The sequence below is a fragment of the Cyanistes caeruleus genome, chromosome 2 (genome assembly GCF_971803275.1).
Source record: "Cyanistes caeruleus chromosome 2, bCyaCae1.hap1.1, whole genome shotgun sequence".
NCBI classification, from domain to species: Eukaryota; Metazoa; Chordata; class Aves; order Passeriformes; family Paridae; genus Cyanistes; species Cyanistes caeruleus.
Window position 1 is genome coordinate 1,907,342 of NC_141702.1, and position 19,826 is coordinate 1,927,167.

Consider the following 19,826-nt stretch of genomic DNA (forward strand, 5'->3'; position numbering starts at 1 on the left):
TGCCTGGGAAAAATGGGAATTTCCCCATGGAAAAATGGGAATTCTCAGCGGGAAAATCCGGGAATTTCCACCTGGGAATCCTGGGAAAAAATCCCGCGGGAAATCCGAGCTGAAATCAGGACAGGGAGCTCGGAAATGGCTTGGGAAGAGGAAAAATAATGGGAATTTTTGCCTGGGAAAAACGGGAATTTCCCCATGGAAAAATGGGAATTCTTGCCAGGAAAAAATGGGAATTCCCTGCCAGAAATCCTGGGAAAAAATCCCGCGGGAAATCCGAGCTGGAATCCGCAGAGGGAACTGGGAAATGGCTCGGGAAGAGGGGAGAAAATGGGAATTTTTGCCTGGGAAAAATGGGAATTTCCACCTGGGAAAAATGGGAATTTCAACACTGGAAAAATGAGAATTCTTGGTGGGAAAATCTGGGAATTCCCACCTGGGAATCCTGGGAAAAAATCCCGCGGGAAATCCGAGCTGAAATCTCCAAAAGTCGCTCAGGAAGAGGAAAAAAAATGGGAATTTTTGCCTGGGAAAAATGGGAATTCTGGCACGGAAAAATGGGAATTCTTGGCGGGAAAACCCGGGAATTCCCACCCGGGAATCCTGGGAAAAAATCCCACGGGAAATCCGAGCCGAAATCAGGACAGGGAGCTCGGGAGTGGCTCGGGAAGAGGGGAAAAAAAATGGGAATTTTTGCCTGGGTAAAATGGGAATTTCCCCATGGAAAAATGGGAATTCTCAGCGGGAAAATGGGAATTCCCACCCGGGAATCCTGGGAAAAAATCCCGCGGGAAATCTGAGCTGGAATCTGCAAAGGGAACTGGGAAATGGCTCGGGAAGAGGGGAAAAATGGGAATTTCTGCCAGGGAAAAATGGGAATTTCCACCTGGGAAAAATGGGAATTTCAACACTGGAAAAATGGGAATTCTTGGTGGGAAAATCCGGGAATTCCCACCCGGGAATCCTGGGAAAAAATCCCATGGGAAATCTGAGCCAAAATCAGGACATGGAGCTCGGAAATGGCTCGGGAAGAGGGAAAAAATGGGAATTTTTGCCTGGGAAAAGTGGGAATTTCTGCCTGGGAAAAACTGGAATTCCAGCACTGGAAAAATGGGAATTCTTGCAAGGAAAAAATGGGAATTCCCAACCAGGAATCCTGGGAAAAAATCCCGCGGGAAATCCGAGCTGGAATCCACAAAGGGAAGTGGGAAATGGCTCGGGAAGAGGAAAAAAAATGGGAATTTTTGCCTGGGAAAAACGGGAATTTCCCCATGGAAAAATGGGAATTATTGCCAGGAAAAAATGGGAATTCCCTGCCAGAAATCCTGGGAAAAAATCCTGTGGGAAATCCGAGCTGAAATCGCCGAAAGTCGCTCAGGAAGAGGAAAAAAATGGGAATTTTTGCCTGGAAACCCGGGAATTTGCAGCTGAAAATGCGGGAATCCAGGAGAAATGGGAATCTGGGAATTCTGATCTGGAAAAACTGGGAATTCCCAGCTGGAAATGCAGGGATTTACACCCAGGAGTTTGGGAATCTGGGAAAAAATCCCATGGGAAATCCCAGTCGGAATCTGCAGAGGGAACTCGGGAGTGGCTCGGGAAGAGGGGAAAAATGGGAATTTCTGCCTGGAATTCCCGGTTTTTTCCAATAAAAAAAAATTCCAAAGTGGGAAATTGCAAAAAAAAAGGGAAAAAATTCCAATGGGAAAAATTCCAATGAAAAATTCCAATGAAAAATTCCGAAGGGGAAAATTCCACTGGAAGAATTCCAAAGGGGAAAAATTCCAATGGGAAAAATTTGAAGAGGAAAATTCCAAAGGGAAAATTTTCAAAGAGAAAATTCCAGTGGAAAAATTCCAAAGTGGAAAATTCCAATAGAAAAAATTCCAAGAGGAAAAATTCCCAAGGGGAAAATTCCAAAGGGAAAATTTCCAATGGAAAAAAACCCCCAAAGTTCCAATTAAAAAATTCCAATGGAAAAAATCCACAGAATTCTGACGGAAAAAATTCCAAGGGAAAAATTCCAAGGGGGGGAAAATTCCAATGGGAAAAATTCCAAAGGGAAAATTTCCAATGGAAAAAATTCCCAAAATTCCAATAAAAAAATTTCACTGGGAAAAATTCCAGAGGGAAAATTCCAAGGGGAGAATTCCAGAGGGGTGAAAATTCCAATGAAAAAAAAAACCCCAAAATTCCAATAAAAAAATTTCAATGGAAAAATTCCAAAGGGGAAAATTTCCAATGGGAAAAAATTCCCAAAATTCCAATGAAAAAATCCCAAGGGGAAAATTCCAAAGGGGAAAATTCCAAAGGAAAAAAATCCCAAAATTCCAATAAAAAAATTCCCAAAATTCCAATGAAAAAATTCCAAGGGGAAAATTCCAAAGAGGAAAATTCCCAAAATTCCAATGGAGAAAATTCCAAAGGGGAAAATTCCAATGGAAAAAAATTCCTAAAATTCCAATTAAAAAATTCCAATGGCAAAAATTCCAAAGGGCAAAATTCCCAAGGGAAAAAATTGCAATGGAAAAAATTCCCAAAATTCCAATAAAAAAACTCCAGTGGGAAAAAATTCCCAAAGGGAAATTCCCAATGGAAAAAATTCCAAAGGGGAAAATTCCTAAAGGGGGAAAATTCCAATGGCAAAAAAACCCCAAAATTCCAATGAAAAATTTCCAATGGAAAAAATTCCTAAAATTCCAATTAAAAAATTCCAGTGGGAAAAAATTCCGAAGGGGAAAATTCCAATGGAAAAAATTCCCGAAGGAAAATTCCAAAGGGAAAATTTCCAATGGAAAAAATTCCCAAAATTCCAATAAAAAAAATTCCCAAAATTCCAATGAAAAAATTCCAATGGAAGAAATTCCCAAAGGAAAATTCCAATGGGAAAAAATTCCCAAAATTCCAATTAAAAAATTCCAGTGGGAAAAATTCCAGAGGGAAAAAATTCCAAAGGGGAAAAATTCCCAAAATCCCAATGGAAAAAATTTCCAATGGGAAAAAATTCCCAAAATTCCAATGAAAAAATTCCAGAGGGAAAAAATTCCAAAGGGGAAAATTCCAATGGAAAAAATTCCAAAGGGGAAAATTCCAAAGGGGGGAAAATTCCAAGGGGAAAATTCCAATGGAAAATAATTCCCAAAATTCCAATAAAAAAATCCCAAGGGGAAAATTCCAAGGGGAAAAAGAAAAAACGTGGGAATTTTTGGGGGATTTTTCCCGGGAAGAGGAATTTGGGAATGACTCACTCGTCCTTGGGAAGGGCCCACGGCGCCGGCTCCGGCATCCCCGGAATTCCCGCAATTCCCGGAATTCCCGGAATTCCCAAAGCCGCCTCGGCCACGCCCAGCTCCAGCTCCGGAATTCCTGGAAAAAACAACGAAGGGAAAGGGAAAAGGTCAGAGCTCGGGATTCCCGGAATTCCTCGGGATTCCCAAAAAACCTCGGGATTCCCAGAAAAACTCGGGATTCCCGGAAATCCTCAGAATTCCCGGAAATCCTCGGGATTCCCAAAAAACCTCGGGATTCCCAGAAATCCTCAGAATTCCCAAAAAAACTCAGAATTCCCAGAAATCCTCGGAATTCCCAGAAATCCTCAGAATTCCCAGAAAATCGGGAATTTCTTGGGATTCAAAAAATTGGGGAATTTGGGGTTTTCTGGGAGAATTTTGGTCGGAATTCCCAAATTTTGGGGGGGTTTTGGGTCAGAATTCCCAAATTTTTGAGGTTTTTTGGCCAAAATTCCCCAATTTTGGGTTTTTTTTAGGTTGAAATTCCCAAATTTTGGGTGGTTTTGGGCAGAATTCCCCAATTTTGAAGTTTTTTTAGGTCAGGATTCCCAAATTTTGGGTTTTTTTAGCAAAATCCCCGAATTTTGGGGGTTTTTGGTCAGAATTCCCAAATTTGGGGGGTTTTTTTTGGCCAAAATTCCTGAAATTTGGGGTTTTTTGCCAAAATTCCCAAATTTTAGAGTTTTTCTGGCAAAATTCCCGAATTTTGGGGGGGTTTTGGGTCAGAATTCCCAAATTTTTGAGGTTGTTTGGCCAAAATTCCCAAATTTGGGGGTTTTTTAGGTTGAAATTCCCGAATTTTGGGTGGTTTTGGGAAGAATTCCCGAATTTTGGCTTTTTTTTGGCCAAAATTCCTGAAATTTGAGGGTTTTTGGCCAAAATTCCCAAATTTTGGGGGTTTTTTAGGTTGAAATTCCCGAATTTTGGGGGCTTTGGGGTCAGAATCCCCAAATTTTGGTGGTTTAAAATAGAAAATGGGAAAAAATGGAACAAAACAGGAAAAATGGGAAAAAAGGGGAAAATGGGAAAAATGGAGGAAAAATGGGGAAAAAAAAAGAAAAAATGGAAAACAAAGTGGGAAAAATGGGAAAAAATGGGAAAAAAGAAAAATAAATGGGAAAAAATGGGGGAAAAGGGGAAAAAATGAAAAAAATGGAAAAATGGTAAAAAATAAAAAAGTGGAAAAAAAGGGAAAAAGGAAAAAGAATGGGAAAATGAAAAAATTGGGGAAAATGGGAAAAAAGGGGAAAAAAATGGGGAAAAAATGGAGAAAATGGGGAAAAAAGGGGAAAAAATGTGAAAAAAAATGGGGAAAATGGGGAAAAAAATGGGAAAAAATTGGGAAAATGGAAAAAAATGGGGGAAAAATGGGAAAAATGGGAGAAAAAAATGGGAAAAAGGGAAAAAAATGGGGGGAAAAAATGGGGAAAAAATGGGAAAAATGGGAAAAAAAATGGGGGAAATTGGGAAAATGGGAAAAAAATGGGGAAAAAATGGGAAAAATGGGGGAAAATGGGGAAAAAATTTAAAAAATGGAAAAATGGTAAAAAATAAAAAAGTGGAAAAAAAGGGAAAAAAGGAAAAAGAATGGGAAAAATGGAAAAATGGAAAAATGGGAAAAATGGGAAAAAATGGGAAAAAATGGGAAAAAATTGGGAAAAATGGGAAAAATGGGAAAAAAATGGGGAAAAAATTGGGAAAATGGGAAAAATGGGAAAAAACAGGAAAAAAGGGAAAAAAAGGGAAAAATGTGAAAAAAATGGGAAAAAATGGGGAAAATGGGGAAAAATAGGAAAAATGACAAAAAATGGGAAAAAATGGGAAAAAATGGAGGGAAAAATGTGAAAAATGGGGAAAAATGGGGGAAAATGGGGAAAAAATGAAAAAAATGGAAAATTGGTAAAAAATAATGAAGTGGAAAAAAAGGGAAAAAAAGGAAAAAGAATGGAAAAATGGGAAAATGGGAAAAAATGGGAAAAATGAGAAAAAATTAGGAAAAATGGGTAAAAAATGGGAAAAAATTGGGAAAATGGAAAAAAAATGAGGAAAAAATAGGAAAAAATGGGGAAAATGGGGAAAAAAATGGGAAAATGGGAAAAATGGGGAAAATTGGAAAAATGGGCAAAAATGGGGGAAAAATGGGAAAAAAATGTAATAAATGGGGAAAAAATGAGGAAAAATGGGGAAAAAATGGGGAAAATGGGAAAAATGGGAAAAAATGGAAAAAAATGGGGAAAAAAATGGGGAAAAAAGAGGAAAAAATGGGGAAAATGGAAAAAAAATGGGAAAAATGGGAAAAATGGGAAAAAAATGGGGAAAAACTGGGGAAAATGGGGAAAAAAATGGGAAAAATGGTAAAAAATTGGGGAAAAAATGGGAAAAAAGTGAGAAAAAAATGGGAAAAAATGGGAAAAAAAATGGGGGGAAAAAGGGAAAAAATGGGGAAAAAAATGGGGAAAAATGGGAAAAAACAGGAAAAACGGAAAAAAATGGGAAAAATGTGAAAAATGGGGAAAAAATGTGGAAAGAAAATGGGGGAAAATGGGGAAAAAATGGGGAAAAAATGGGGAAAAAATGGGGAAAAAATAGGGGAAAATGAGGAAAAAAAATGGGAAAAAATGGGAAAAATTGGGAAAAAAATGGGAAAAATTCCCAGGAGTGGGAAAAGAGGAGCTGAAATCGCCGGGATAGAAAAATTCCCAATAATCCCTCGGATTCGGGAGGGAATCCTGGAATTCCAGAGGGAGCAGGAAATTGGGAATCTGGGCTGGAATTCCCAAAAAATCCCTGGGATTGTCCAAGGAAAAGCCGGATTGGGATGGGAATGGGATGGGATTGGGAATTTGTGGATCCCATCCCAAGGAATTCCGGGATTCCGGGATCCAGGGCACTCAGGATCCATCCCGAGGGATTTTTATGGAATTCTGGGATAGGGAGACCCTTCCTGGAGTCCCCAATTCCCAAAGAATTCCCAAAATCCCTTCCCTGAGAGGAGTCAGACGAGAATTCCATGGGAAAAATTCGGGATTTCGGGAAAGAATTCCCAAAAAAAATCCGTGACCGCCCCATCCCTGGAATTTTTCCATGGAAAACTGAAAATCCTGGAATATTCCCAAGGTCGTTCCCTTCCCACCTAAAACCATCCCAAAATTCCCAAAAAAAAATTCCCAAAGAAAATCCGACCTCGTTTTTTTTTCCCGGAATTCCCAACCCCCCCCATCCCAAAAAAAAACCCCTCGGGGTGAGGATTGGATTCCCGGAATTCCCGGAATTCCCGGAATTCCCGGAATTCCAGGGGGGTTTCCGTACCCGGGGGGGCTCTGGAAGCTCCGGAATTTCCGGATTCGTTCCTTTCCGGGCCGCAAATCCCGGGAATCGGAGCCGATTTTTCCAAGGAAGGCAGGAGCTGATCCAGCTGCTCCAGCTCGGCCGAGAACTGCGGGAAAGGAGGGGAAATTCGGGAATCAGACGGGAAAAAAATACGGGAATTAATTGGGAATTAACTGGGAAAAATCCAGGAATTAACCAGGAAAAATCCCGGAATTAATCGGGAAAAATCCTGGAATTAACTGGGAAAAAATCTGGGAATTAACCGGGAAAAATCCTGGAATTAACTGGGAAAAATCCGGGAATCAGCTGGGAAAAATCCGGGAATTAATTGCAAAAATTCCAGGATTCAGCTGGGAAAAATCCTGGAATTGGCCATGAAAAATCCTGGAATTAATCAGGAAAAATCCTGGAATTGGCCAGGAAAAATCTGGGAATTAACTGAGAAAAAATCCTGGAATCAAATGGGAAAAATCCTGGAATTAATTGGGAAAAATCCAGGAATTAACTGGGAAAAATCCTGGAATTAATCGGGAAAAATCCTGGAATTTTTCAGGAAAAATCCTGGGATCAGATGGGAAAAATCCTCGAATTAATTGGAAAAAATCCAGGAATTATCCAGGAAAAATCCTGGATCCATCCAGAAAAAATTCTGGGAATTAACTGGGAAAAAACCCAGGAATTATCCAGGAAAAATCCTGGAATTGGCCAGCAAAAAATCTGGGATTCAACCAGGAAAGATCTTGGAATCATCCAAAAAAAAACCCAGGAAAAATCCTGGAATCAGATGGGAAAAATCCTGGAATTATCCAGGAAAAATTCTGGAATTAACCAGCATAAATCCTGGAATTAATCAGGAAAAATCCTGGAATTTTTCAGGAAAAATCCTGGGATCAGATGGGAAAAATCTGGGAATTAACCGGGAAAAATTCTGGAATTGTCCAGGGAAAATCTGGGAATTAACTGGGAAAAATTCGGGAATCAGCTGGGAAAAATCCGGGAATTAACTGGGAAAAATTCCAGGATTTGGCTGGGAAAAATCTGGGAATTGGGAAAAATCCTGGAATTGGCCAGGAAAAATCTGGGAATTAACCAGGAAAAATCTGGGAATTAACTGAGAAAAAATCTGGGAATTAACCAGGAAAAATCCTGGAATCAGCTGGGAAAAATCCTGGAATCAAATGGGAAAAATCCGGGAATTAACTGGGAAAAAATCTGGGAATTAACCAGGAAAAATCCTGGAATCAGATGGGAAAAATTCTGGAATTAACCGGGAAATATTCTGGGATCAACCTGAAAAATTCCAGGATTCATCTGGGAAAAAATCCTGGAATTAACCAGGAAAAATCCCAGAATTAACTGGGAAAAATTCTGGAATCAGATGGGAAAAATCTTGGAATCAAATGGGAAAAATCCTGGAATTAACCGGGAAAAATCCAGCAATTAACCAGGAAAAAATCTGGGAATTAACTGAGAAAAAATCTGGGAATTAACCAGGAAAAATCCTGGAATTGGCCAGGAAAAATCTTGGAATGAGCCAGGAAAAATCTGGGATTCAGCCTAAAAAATTCCAGGATTCCGCCAGGAAAAATCTTGGATTCAGAAAGGAAAAATCCGGGATTTGGCCAGAAAAAATCTGGGAATGAGGCAGGAAAAGTCTTGGATTTGACCAAGGAAAATCCTGGAATCAACCAGGAAAAATCTGGGATTTGGTCAGAGCTGCCAGAGGAGCTCCAGAATTCCCAGAATTCCCGGAATTCCCAAAATTCCTGAGTTCAAATTTAGGGAATTCCCAAAATTCCTGAGTTCAAATTCAGGGAATTCCCAAAATTCCTTCCCTTGGGATGGGGCTGGATCCAACCCCAGGCTGGGAATGGAGAGAATTCCCAGAATTCCCAGGAAAACCGAGCTCAGGCCGGGATTTTGGGAATAAATCCCATTAAAAATGGGATAAATCCCCAGATTTCCATGGGATCTCCCCAACCCCCACCCTCAATTCCCAGAATTCCAAAAAAAAATTCCCAATGGATTCCCCAGAATTCCCAAAAATCCTCCCCAAGGATTCCCCAGAATTCCAAAATAAATCCCCCACAATTCCCAGAATTCCCAAATAAATCCCCCCACGGATTCCCCACAATTCCCAAATAAATCCTCCCACAATTCCCAGAATTCCTAAAAAAATCGCCCCAAAATTCCCAGAATTCCCAATAAAATCCCCTCCACAGATTCCCCACAATTCCCAGAATTCCTAAAAAAATCCCCTTGTGGATTCCCCAGAATTCCCAAATAAATCCTCCCACAATTCCCAGAATTCCCAAATTAAAAAAACCCCAATGGATTCCCCACAATTCCCAGAATTCCCAAATAAAATCCCCAATGAATTCTCCACAATTCCCAATAAAATCTCCATGAATCCCCCACAATTCCCAGAATTCCCAAATAAAATCCCCAGAATTCCCAGAATTCCCAAATAAAATCCCCAGAATTCCCAGAATTCCCCCCGGATTCCCCACAATTCCCAAAATTCCCAAATAAAATCCCCCCAATTCCCAAATCCCCCACAATTCCCAGAATTCCCAAATAAAATCCCCACAATTCCCAGAATTCCCCCCCGGATTCCCCACAATTCCCAATAAAATCTCCATGAATCCCCCACAATTCCCAGAATTCCCAAATAAAATCCCCAATGAATTCCCCACAATTCCCAATAAAATTCCCATGGATTCCCCACAATTCCCAAATAAATCCCCCCACAATTCCCAGAATTCCCAATAAAATCTCCAAAATTCCCCCAATTCCCAAATCCCCCCCGGATTCCCCACAATTCCCAATAAAATCTCCATGAATCCCCCACAATTCCCAGAATTCCCAATAAATCCCCAATGGATTCTCCACAATTCCCAATAAAATCCCCATGGATTCCCCTCCATTCCCACAATTCCCAAATAAAATCCCCCCATGAATTCCCCACAATTCCCAAATAAAATCCCCATGGATTCACCACAATTCCCAATAAAATTCCCATGGATCCCCCACAATTCCCAATAAAATCCTCCCACGGATTCCCCACAATTCCCAAAAATCCTCCCCATGGATTCCCCTCCATTCCCAGAATTCCCAAATAAAATCCCCATAAATTCCCCACAATTCCCAATAAAATCCCCCCACAATTCCCACAATTCCCAATAAAATCTCCATGAATTCCCCACAATCCCCACAATTCCCAAATAAAATCCCCCACGGATTCCCCACAATTCCCAATAAAATCCCCATGGATTCCCCTCCATTCCCACAATTCCCGAATAAAATCCCCCCATGGATTCCCCACAATTCCCAATAAAATCCCCAATGAATTCCCCACAATTCCCAATAAAATTCCTCCACAATTCCCAGAATTCCCAAATAAAATCCCCAGAATTCCCAGAATTCCCCCCCGGATTCCCCAGAATTCCCAGAATTCCCAAATAAAATCCCCAGAATTCCCAGAATTCCCCCCCGGATTCCCCACAATTCCCAGAATTCCCAAATAAAATCCCCTCATGGATTCCCCAGAATTCCCAAATAAATCCCCCCACAATTCCCAAAATTCCCAAATAAAATCCCCTCATGGTTTCCCTAGAATTCCCAATAAATCCGCCATGGATTCTCCACAATTCCCAATAAAATCCCCACAATTCCCCCCAATTCCCAGAATTCCCCCCCGGATTCCCCAGAATTCCCAGAATTCCCAAATAAAATCCCCAGAATTCCCAGAATTCCCAAATAAAATCCCCAGAATTCCCAAATTCCCCCCCGGATTCCCCCGGATTCCCCACAATTCCCAAAATTCACAAATAAAATCCCCCCAATTCCCAGAATTCCCCCCGGATTCCCCAGAATTCCCAGAATTCCCAAATAAAATCCCCAGAATTCCCAGAATTCCCCCCGGATTCCCCACCTGTCCCTGCGGCTCCGCCTTCCCCTCTTCTCCCGCGGGAATTTTGGCCACGGCCTCGCAATTTTCCCCTTTCTCCACCTTGACCTTGCCGTCGTCCAGCCCCGTCCCGGCTCCCGCCTCCTTCTCGTCCTTGTCCAGCAGGTAGCGCAGCAGCTGGTGATCCCTGCATTCCCGTTTTTCCGACGCCGCCTTCCCGTTATTCTCCTTCCTCTCCTCGTTATTCCCCGCCGGGGAATCCGTGCAATTCCCCTCCTGGAGCAGGCGGTGCAGGATTTTGTGGCGCTCCGTCAGCGAGCTGTGCGACGACGGACACGACGACGACGACGACGACGATGACGAGGAAGAACCGCCGCAATTCCCCGCTGCCGAAGAATCCTTGGGAATTTCGGGATCGCCGCGGTGCCGCAGCTGCTGCTCGGCCGTGCTGGCCAGGAGCTGCACCAGCCGCTGGCTGGTGGCTTGGGGAGGACACTTGGCGTCGTTCCCGTCCGATCCCGCCGCGATTCCCGCAATTCCGGCCTCGCCCGTTTTCTCGGCATCGCCCTCCTTGCGTTCGCTTTTCCCGCCCAAACGCCCCGGCGAGCTTTGGGAGTTGGGCTGCCGTGGGAACGCCGAGGGATCGGGAAGCGTGGAGTTGGGAAAAGGCCGGGAATTCCCGCCGGACGAGGAGGATGAGGATGAGGAAGGAGGCGGGAAGGGATTCCCGGCGGATCCGCGGGATCTGGGAGCGGCTCCGGGGCTGCCGCGGTGCCGGGGGGACAGGAATTGCGACGCCGGAATTCCGGGGCTGTTCATGGGGGAGCCGCCGTGGGATAAAGGGTGCGAATTCCCGGGGCTTTGGCTTAAGGCGGATCCCGGAGCGTTCCCGAAATTCCCGGAGCCGGGATTGGCGGGATGAGGAGCGGAGCCGTTGGATGGAGGGAGGGAAGGAACGTTGGGGTTCAGGCGCGGCAGGGCCAGGCCGGGAGCCTCCGGCGGAGACAGAATTCCGTGATCCCTGCGGAAAAACGGGGGAGAGGCGGCGTTTGCCCGGGATTTGGAGGTTCCCGGCGGCGGGGAGGATCCCGAAAATTCCCTGCTTGGAATTCTGCATATTCCAAGCTTTTCCCAGGTCTGGAATTCCCAAATCTGGCTCTGATTGCAGCAAAGAGAATCCCAAAATTCCCTGCTTGGGAATTCCAATTGCTCCAAGCTTTTCCCAGGTCTGAAATTCCTAAATCTGGCTCTGATTGCAGCAGGGAAAAATCCCAAAAATTCCCTACTTGGGAATTCTGGCTATTCCAAGCTTTTCCCAGGTCTGGAATTCCTAAATCTGGCTCTGATTGCAGCAGAGAAAAATCCCAAGAATTCCCTACTTGGGAATTCCGGCTGCTCCAAGCTTTTCCCAGGGTCAGGAATTCCCAAATCTGGCTCTGATTGCAGCTGGAATCCCAAAAATTCCCTGCTTGGAATTCCAATTGCTCCAAGCTTTTCCCAGGTCTGGGATTCCCAAATCTGGCTCTGATTGCAGCAGGAAAGATCCCGAAAATTCCCTGCTTGGAGTTCTGGCTGCTCCAAGTTTTTCCCAGGTCTGGAATTCCCAGATCCGGCTCTGATTGCAGCTAGAATTCCAAGAATTCCCTGCTTGGAATTCCAATTGCTCCAAGCTTTTCCCAGGTCTGGAATTCCCAGATCCGGCTCTGATTGCAGCAGGAATTTGGGAATTCCAAAAATTCCATGCTCAAGAATTCCGACTGCTCACAGCCTTTTTCCGGAGTCTGGAATTCCCAAATCTGACTCTGATTGCAGCAGGGAAAAATCCCAAAAATTCCCTACTTGGGAATTCCAGCTATTCCAAGCTTTTCCCAGGTCTGGAATTCCCAGATCCGGCTCCGGCAGCAGCAGGAATTTGGGAATTCCAAAAATTCCCTGCTTGGAATTCCGGCTGCTCCAAGCTTTTCCCAGGTCTGGAATTCCCAGATCTGGCTCTGATTGCAGCAGGGAGGATCCCGAAAATTCCCTGCTTGGAATTCCGGCTGCTCCAAGCCTTCCTCCCAACCCGCTGGAATTTCGGGAGCAAAAATCCAGGAAAAAAGCACAGGGCTGGAAAAAGTGGGATCAGAGAGCCTGGAATCCCAATCCTGATCCCAATCCTAATCCCGATCCCAACCCCCATCCCAATCCCAGTTCCAATCCCAATCCAAATCCAAATCCATTCCCAATCCCAATCCTGATCCCAATCCTAATCCCGATCCCAACCCCCATCCCAATCCCGTTCCCAATCCCAATCCCAATCCCCAATCCCAATCCCAGTTCCAATCCCAATCCAAATCCCAATCCCCAATCCTGATCCCAATCCCAGTTCCAATCCCAATCCCCAATCCCAATCCTGATCCCAATCCCAATCCAAACCTAAATCAATTCCCAATCCCAATCCTAATCTCAATCCCATCCCAATCCTAATCCAAATCCCAATCCATTCCCATTCCCAATCTTAATCCTGATCCTGATCTGAATCCCAATCCCAACCCCCATTCTGATCCTGATCTCGATCCCATCCCAATCCCATCTTAATCCCAATCCCGATACCATCCCAATCCCAATCCTAATCCTGATCCCATCCCAATCCCAATCCTGATCCCATCCTGATCCCGTTCCTATTCCCAATCCCATCCCAATCCCAATCCTAATCCTGATCCCTGCCCAAATCCCAACTCCAATCCTGATCCCAATCCAAAACCCAATCCTAATCCCAATCCCATCCCACCCCAATCCCAGTCCCAACCCTGATCCCAGTCTGATTTGCATCCTGATCCCAAATCCCAATCCTGATCCCAATCTCAATCCAATCCCAATCCTAGTCCCAATCCTAATCACAATCCAATCCCAATCCCAATCCAATCCCAATCCCAATCCAATCCCAATCCTGATCCCAGTCTCATTCCCATACTGATCTCAATTCCAATCCCAATCGCATCCCAATTCCATCCCAATCCAATCCCAATCCCATCCCAATCCCAATCCAATCCTAATCCCAATCCCGTCCCAATCCAATCCTAATCCTAATCCCAATCCCATCCCAATCCCAATCCCAATCCCATCCCAATCCTAACCCCAATCCCAATCCCATCCCATTCCCAATCCCAATTCCAATCCCATCCCAATCCCATCCCAATCCCAATCCCAAACCAACCCCAATCCCATCCCAATCCCAATTCCATCCCATTCCCATCCCAATCCCAATCCCAATCCCAATCCCAATCCCATCCCAATCCCATCCCAATCCCATCCCAATCCCAATCCTAATCCCAATCCCATCCCAATCCCAATCCCAATCCCATCCCAATCCTAACCCCAATCCCAAACCAACCCCAATCCCATCCCAATCCCAAACCAATCTCATTCCCATTCCCATTCCCAATCCCAATCCCAATCCCAATCCCAATCCCAATCCCATCCCAATCCCATCCCAATCCCATCCCAATCCCATCCCAATCCCAATCCCAATCCCAAACCAACCCCAATCCCATCCCATTCCCATCCCATTCCCATCCCAATCCCATTCCAATCCCATCCCAATCCCAATCCCAATCCCAATCCCAATCCAGCACCAAATCCCCAGGAAACCCCACAAACCGCAAACCCCGGGCTCCGCGCTCCCTCCCGGCTGCCCGGGGGCGGGAATTCCGGGCGGGAATTCCGTGGATTTTTTGGGAATGGCGCACCTGTCGATGACGTGGATGCCCATGATGAAGGGCTGCAGCTCCGGGCTCGAGGGGTAGCAGAGCTTGCACTTGGTGTGGGCGCTCAGCACCGAGCCGTCGCTCAGCGTGAAGCGGTACGAGGGGCTGAAGGCCGCGCCCCGCGTCATCACTGGGGGGAAACACACAGAATTCCAGGGAAAACGGGGAAAAATCTGGGAATATCCCGAGAAAATCCCAAGAAAATCCTGAAAAAGTCCCCAGAAAATCAAAAAAAATGCTAAAAGTCCTCAGCACGGAGCCGACACTCGGCAGGAAAACGACAAGGGGCTGAAGGCCGCACCCTGAGTCATCACTGAGGGGAAAACACCTAAATTCTGGGAAAATTCTGGGAAAAACATGGAAAAATCCTGAGAAAATCCTGAGAAAATCCCAAAATCCCCATTTCAAGGGAAACCTGATCCCAAAATTTACAATGGCTCAAAGGGGGAGTCGGCACGGAGCTGGCGCTGGGCGGGAAGGGGATGAGGGGTTCAAAGCCGAGCCCAAGGTCATCACTGAGGGGAAACCACACAGAATTCCAGGGAAAACGGGGAAAATCTGGGAAAATCTGGGAAAACCTGGGAAAATCCTGAAAAAATCGTGAAAAAATCCTGGGAAAATCCCAAGAAATGCTAAAAATCTTCAGCACGGAGCCGGCGCTGGGCAGGAAGGGGACGAGGGGCTTGAGGTGGTGCCCGGGTCATCACTGAGGGGAAAACACCTAAATCCTGGGAAAATTCTGGGAAAAACATGGAAAAATCCTGGGAAAATCCTGAGAAAATCCCAATCCAATCCCAAAATCCCCATTTCAAGGGAAATCTGATCCCAAAAATCACAATGGGACAAAGGGGGAGTTGGCACGGAGCTGGCGCTGGGCCTGAAGGGGATGAGGGGCTGAAGGCCGTGCCCCGCGTCATCACTGAGGGGAAACACACAGAATTCCAGGGAAAACGGGGAAAAATCTGGGAATATCCCGAGAAAATCCCAAGAAAATCCTGAAAAAGTCCCCAGAAAATCAAAAAAAATGCTAAAAGTCCTCAGCACGGAGCCGGCGCTGGGCGGGAAAGCGACGAGGGGCTGAAGGCCGCGCCCCGAGTCATCACTGAGGGAAAAACACCTAAATCCTGGGAAAATTCTGGGAAAAACATGGAAAAATCCTGGGAAAATCCTGAGAAAATCCCAAAATCCCCATTTCAAGGGAAATTAATCCCAAAAAGCACAATGGGGCAAAGGGGAGTCGGCACGGAGCCGGCGCTGGGTGGGAAGGGGATGAGGGGTTCAAAGCCGAGCCCAAAGTCATCACTGAGGGGAAACCACACAGAATTCCAGGGAAAACGGGGAAAATCTGGGAAAATCTGAGAAAACCTGAGAAAATCCTGAAAAAATCGTGAAAAAATCCTGGGAAAATCCCAAGAAATGCTAAAAATCTTCAGCACGGAGCCGGCGCTGGGCAGGAAGGGGACGAGGGGCTTGAGGTGGTGCCCGGGTCATCACTGAGGGGAAAACACCTAAATCCTGGGAAAATTCTGGGAAAAACATGGAAAAATCCTGGGAAAATCCTGAGAAAATCCCAATCCAATCCCAAAATCCCCATTTCAAGGGAAATCTGATCCCAAAAATCACAATGGGGCTAAGGGGTGTCGGCACGGAGCCGGCGCTGGGCGGGAAGGGGACGAGGGGCTGAAGGCCGCGCCCCGCGTCATCACTGAGGGGAAAACACACAGAATTCCAGGGAAAACGGGGAAAATCTGGGAATATCCTGAGAAAATCCCAAGAAAATCCTGAAAAAGTCCCCAGAAAATCCAAAAAAATGCTAAAAGTCCTCAGCACGGAGCCGGCGCTGGGTGGGAAGGGGGACAAGGGCCTGAAGGCCGCGCCCTGAGTCATCACTGAGGGGAAAACACCTAAATCCTGGGAAAATTCTGGGAAAAACATGGAAAAATCCCAGGAAAATCCTGAGAAAATCCCAAAATCCTCATTTCAAGGGAAACCTGATCCCAAAATTTACAATGGCTCAAAGGGGGAGTCGGCACGGATCCGGCGCTGGGAGGGAAGGGGATGAGGGATTCAAAGCCGAGCCCAAAGTCATCAGTGAGGGGAAAACACACAGATTTCCAGGGAAAATGGGGAAAATCTGGGAAAACCTGGGAAAACCTGGGAAAATCTCAAGAAGATCCTGGAAAAATCTTGGGAAAATCCCAAGAAAATGCTAAAAATCCTCAGAACGGAGCCAGTGCTGGGCGGGAAGGGGATGACGGGCTCAAAGCCGAGCCCAGGTCATCTCTGAGGGGAAAACACCTAAATCCTGGGAAAATTCTGGGAAAAACATGGAAAAATCCCAGGAAAATCCTGAGAAAATCCCAAAATCCCCATTTCAAGGGAAATCTGATCCCAAAAATCACAATGGGACAAAGGGGGAGTTGGCACGGAGCTGGCGCTGGGAGGGAAGGGGATGAGGGGTTCAAAGCCGAGCCCAAGGTCATCACTGAGGGGAAAACACACAGAATTCTAGGGAAAATGGGGAAAAATCTGGGAAAACCTGGGAAAATCCTGAAAAAATCCTGGGAAATCCTAGGAAAATCCCCAAAAAAATGCTAAAAATCCTCAGCATGGAGCCGGCGCTGGGCAGGAAGGGGACGAGGGGCTTGAGGTGGTGCCCGGGTCATCACTGAGGGGAAAACACCTAAATCCTGGGAAAATTCTGGGAAAAACATGGAAAAATCCTGAGAAAATCCTGAGAAAATCCCAATCCAATCCCAAAATCCCCATTTCAAAGGAAATCTGATCCCAAAAATCACAATGGGACAAAGGGGAGTCGGCACGGAGCCGGCACTGGGCGGGAAGGGGATGAGGGGCTCAAAGCCGAGCCCAAAGTCATCAGTGAGGGGAAAACACACAGAATTCCAGGGAAAACAGGGAAAAATCTGGGAAAACCTGGGAAAACCTGGGAAAATCCTGAAAAAATCCGGAAAAATCCTGGGAAAATCCCAAGAAAATGCTAAAAATCCTCAGCATGGAGCCGACACTGGGCGGGAAGGGGACGAGGGGCTCAAAGCCAAGCCCAGGTCATCACTGAGGGGAAAAACACCTAAATCCTGGGAAAATTCTGGGAAAAACATGGAAAAGTCCCAGGAAAATCCTGAGAAAATCCCCAAAATCCCCATTTCAAGGGAAATCTGATCCCAAAAATCACAATGGCTCAAAGGGGGAGTCGGCACGGAGCCGGCGCTGGGCCTGAAGGGGATGAGGGGTTCAAAGCCGAGTCCAAAGTCATCACTGAGGGGAAAACACACAGAATTCCAGGGAAAACGGGGAAAAATCTGGGAAAACCTGGGAAAACCTGGGAAAATCCTGAAAAAATCCTGAAAAAATCCTGGGAAAATCCCAAGGAAATGCTAAAAATCTTCAGCACGGAGCCGGCGCTGGGCAGGAAGGGGACGAGGGGCTTGAGGTGGTGCCCGGGTCATCACTGAGGGGAAAACACCTAAATCCTGGGAAAATTCTGGGAAAAACATGGAAAAATCCTGGGAAAATCCTGAGAAAATCCCGAGAAAATCCCAAAATCCCCATTTCAAGGGAAATCTGATCCCAAAAATCACAATGGGGCAAAGGGGAGTCGGCACGGAGCCGGCACTGGGCGGGAAGGGGACGAGGGGCTCAAAGCCGAGTCCAAAGTCATCACTGAGGGGAAACGCACAGAATTCCAGGGAAAACGGGGAAAAATCTGGGAAAACCTGGGAAAACCTGGGAAAATCTCAAGAAGATCCTGAAAAAATCCCAAGAAAATCCCCAGAAAATGCTAAAAATCCTCAGCACGGAGCCAGCGCTGGGCAGGAAGGGGACGAGGGGCTCAAAGCCAAGCCCAAGGTCATCACTGAGGGGAAAACACACAGAATTCCAGGGAAAACCAGGAAAAACCTGGGAAAACCTGGGAAAATCCTGAAAAAATCCTGGGAAAATCCCAAGAAAATGCTAGAAGTCCTCAGCACAGAGCCGGCGCTGGGCGGGAAGGGGAGGAGGGGCTCAAAACTGAGTCCAAAGTCATCACTGAGGGGAAAACAGACAGAATTCCAGGGAAAACGGGGAAAAATCTGGGAAAACCCGGGAAAATCCTGAAAAAATCCTGGGAAAATCCCAAGAAAATGCTAGAAGTCCTCAGCACGGAGCCAGCGCTGGGCGGGAAGGGGAGGAGGGGCTCAAAGCCAAGCCCAAGGTCATCACTGAGGAGAAATCACAGAATTCCCAAGAAAAACTTGGAAAAACCTGGAAAAACCCAACAAAATCCCAGCAAAACCTCCAGAAAACCTCCAAAAAAAAACCCGCTAAAATCACCACGCCGTCGCTCCGGCGCCTAATCCGCTCTAAAAAAAAACCCTTTAAAATCCAAAAAAAAAATCTTGGAAAAATTCCCGGAAAATTCCCGTTCCCGGATTACCTTCCTGGAAGAGCTGCTTGGCGTAGGAGGGCTCGCGGCCCTGGGGCTGGAAGAAGGCGTAGATGCATTTCCGGACCAGATCCTCCCAGCCCGTCCGGCCGGCGGCGCGCAGGGAGCTGGTGTCGATGGAGATGATTTTTCCTGGGAAAACGAGCCCCGGGAAAAAAAAACAAAAAAAAGGGATTTGGGAAATTCGGGAAGTTGGGAATGGTGGGTGGGAAAGGGAGAAAAGAGTGTTGGTCTGAAGGATTTGGGGATTGAGGATGGTCAGGATCGATCCTGAGGGGTTTTTATGGAATTCTGGGGGGGGACATCCTTCCTGGAGTTCTCAATTCCCATGGAATTCCCAAAATTCCTTCCCTTGGGATGGGGCTGGATCCAACCCCAGGCTGGGAATGGAGGGAATTCCATGGGAATTGGGGAAGGATTTGGGATTTTGGGAGGAATTCCCAGAGAATCCCTGAGAGCGTCCCAAGAAATAGCCGGAGAATCCCGGGATCGGGATGGGAATGGGATGGGATTGGAAATTCATGGATCTCATCCCAAGGAATTCCGGGATTCCGGGATCCAGGAGGCTCCGGATCCATCCCGAGGGGTTTTTATGGAATTCTGGGAATGGAGATTCTTCATGGAATTCCAAATTTCCAGGGAATTCCTGAAATTCCTGCCCAGAGTTGGGATTGGGATGGATTCCCAGGCTGGGAATTCCCTGGAAAAAGGGGGAGGGATTTGGGATTTGGGGAGGAATTCCCAAGAATCCCTGGGAGCGTCCAAGGAAAAGCTGGATGGGGTTGGGAATGGGATGGGATTCGAAATCCGTGGATCCCATCCCAAGGAATTCCGGGATTCCGGGATCCAGGAGGCTCCGGATCCATCCCGAGGGATTTTTATGGAATTCTGGGATAGGGAGACCCTTCCTGGAGTCCCCAATTCCCAGGGAATTCCCAAAATTCCTTCCCTTGGGATGGGGCTGGATCCAACCCCAGGCTGGGAATGGAGGGAATTCCATGGGAAAAGGGAGCTCGGGCCGGGATCTTGGGAAGGAATTCCCATCTGGGCTGGAATTCCCCGAGAATCCCTGGAAATGTCCAAGGAAAAGCTGGAGCAGCCTGGGATTA

The 19,826-nt window shown here is 46.1% G+C and overlaps 1 protein-coding gene across 5 annotated transcripts in view; it reads right to left on the reverse strand.

The window, feature by feature from the left end:
* NCOA1 (nuclear receptor coactivator 1) overlaps nt 1–19,826 on the reverse strand; it is an 87,101-nt gene that overhangs the window by 28,696 nt on the left and 38,579 nt on the right. For all 5 annotated transcript variants that reach the window (XM_086875412.1, XM_086875408.1, XM_086875410.1 and 2 more), the window contains 5 exons: nt 18,709–18,849; nt 14,256–14,403; nt 10,552–11,548; nt 6,597–6,723; nt 3,246–3,363 (listed from right to left, as the gene is read on the reverse strand). In XM_086875412.1, coding sequence (XP_086731538.1) covers nt 3,246–3,363; nt 6,597–6,723; nt 10,552–11,548; nt 14,256–14,403; nt 18,709–18,849 — 1,531 coding nt within the window. The remainder of the gene's footprint in view (nt 1–3,245; nt 3,364–6,596; nt 6,724–10,551; nt 11,549–14,255; nt 14,404–18,708; nt 18,850–19,826) is intronic.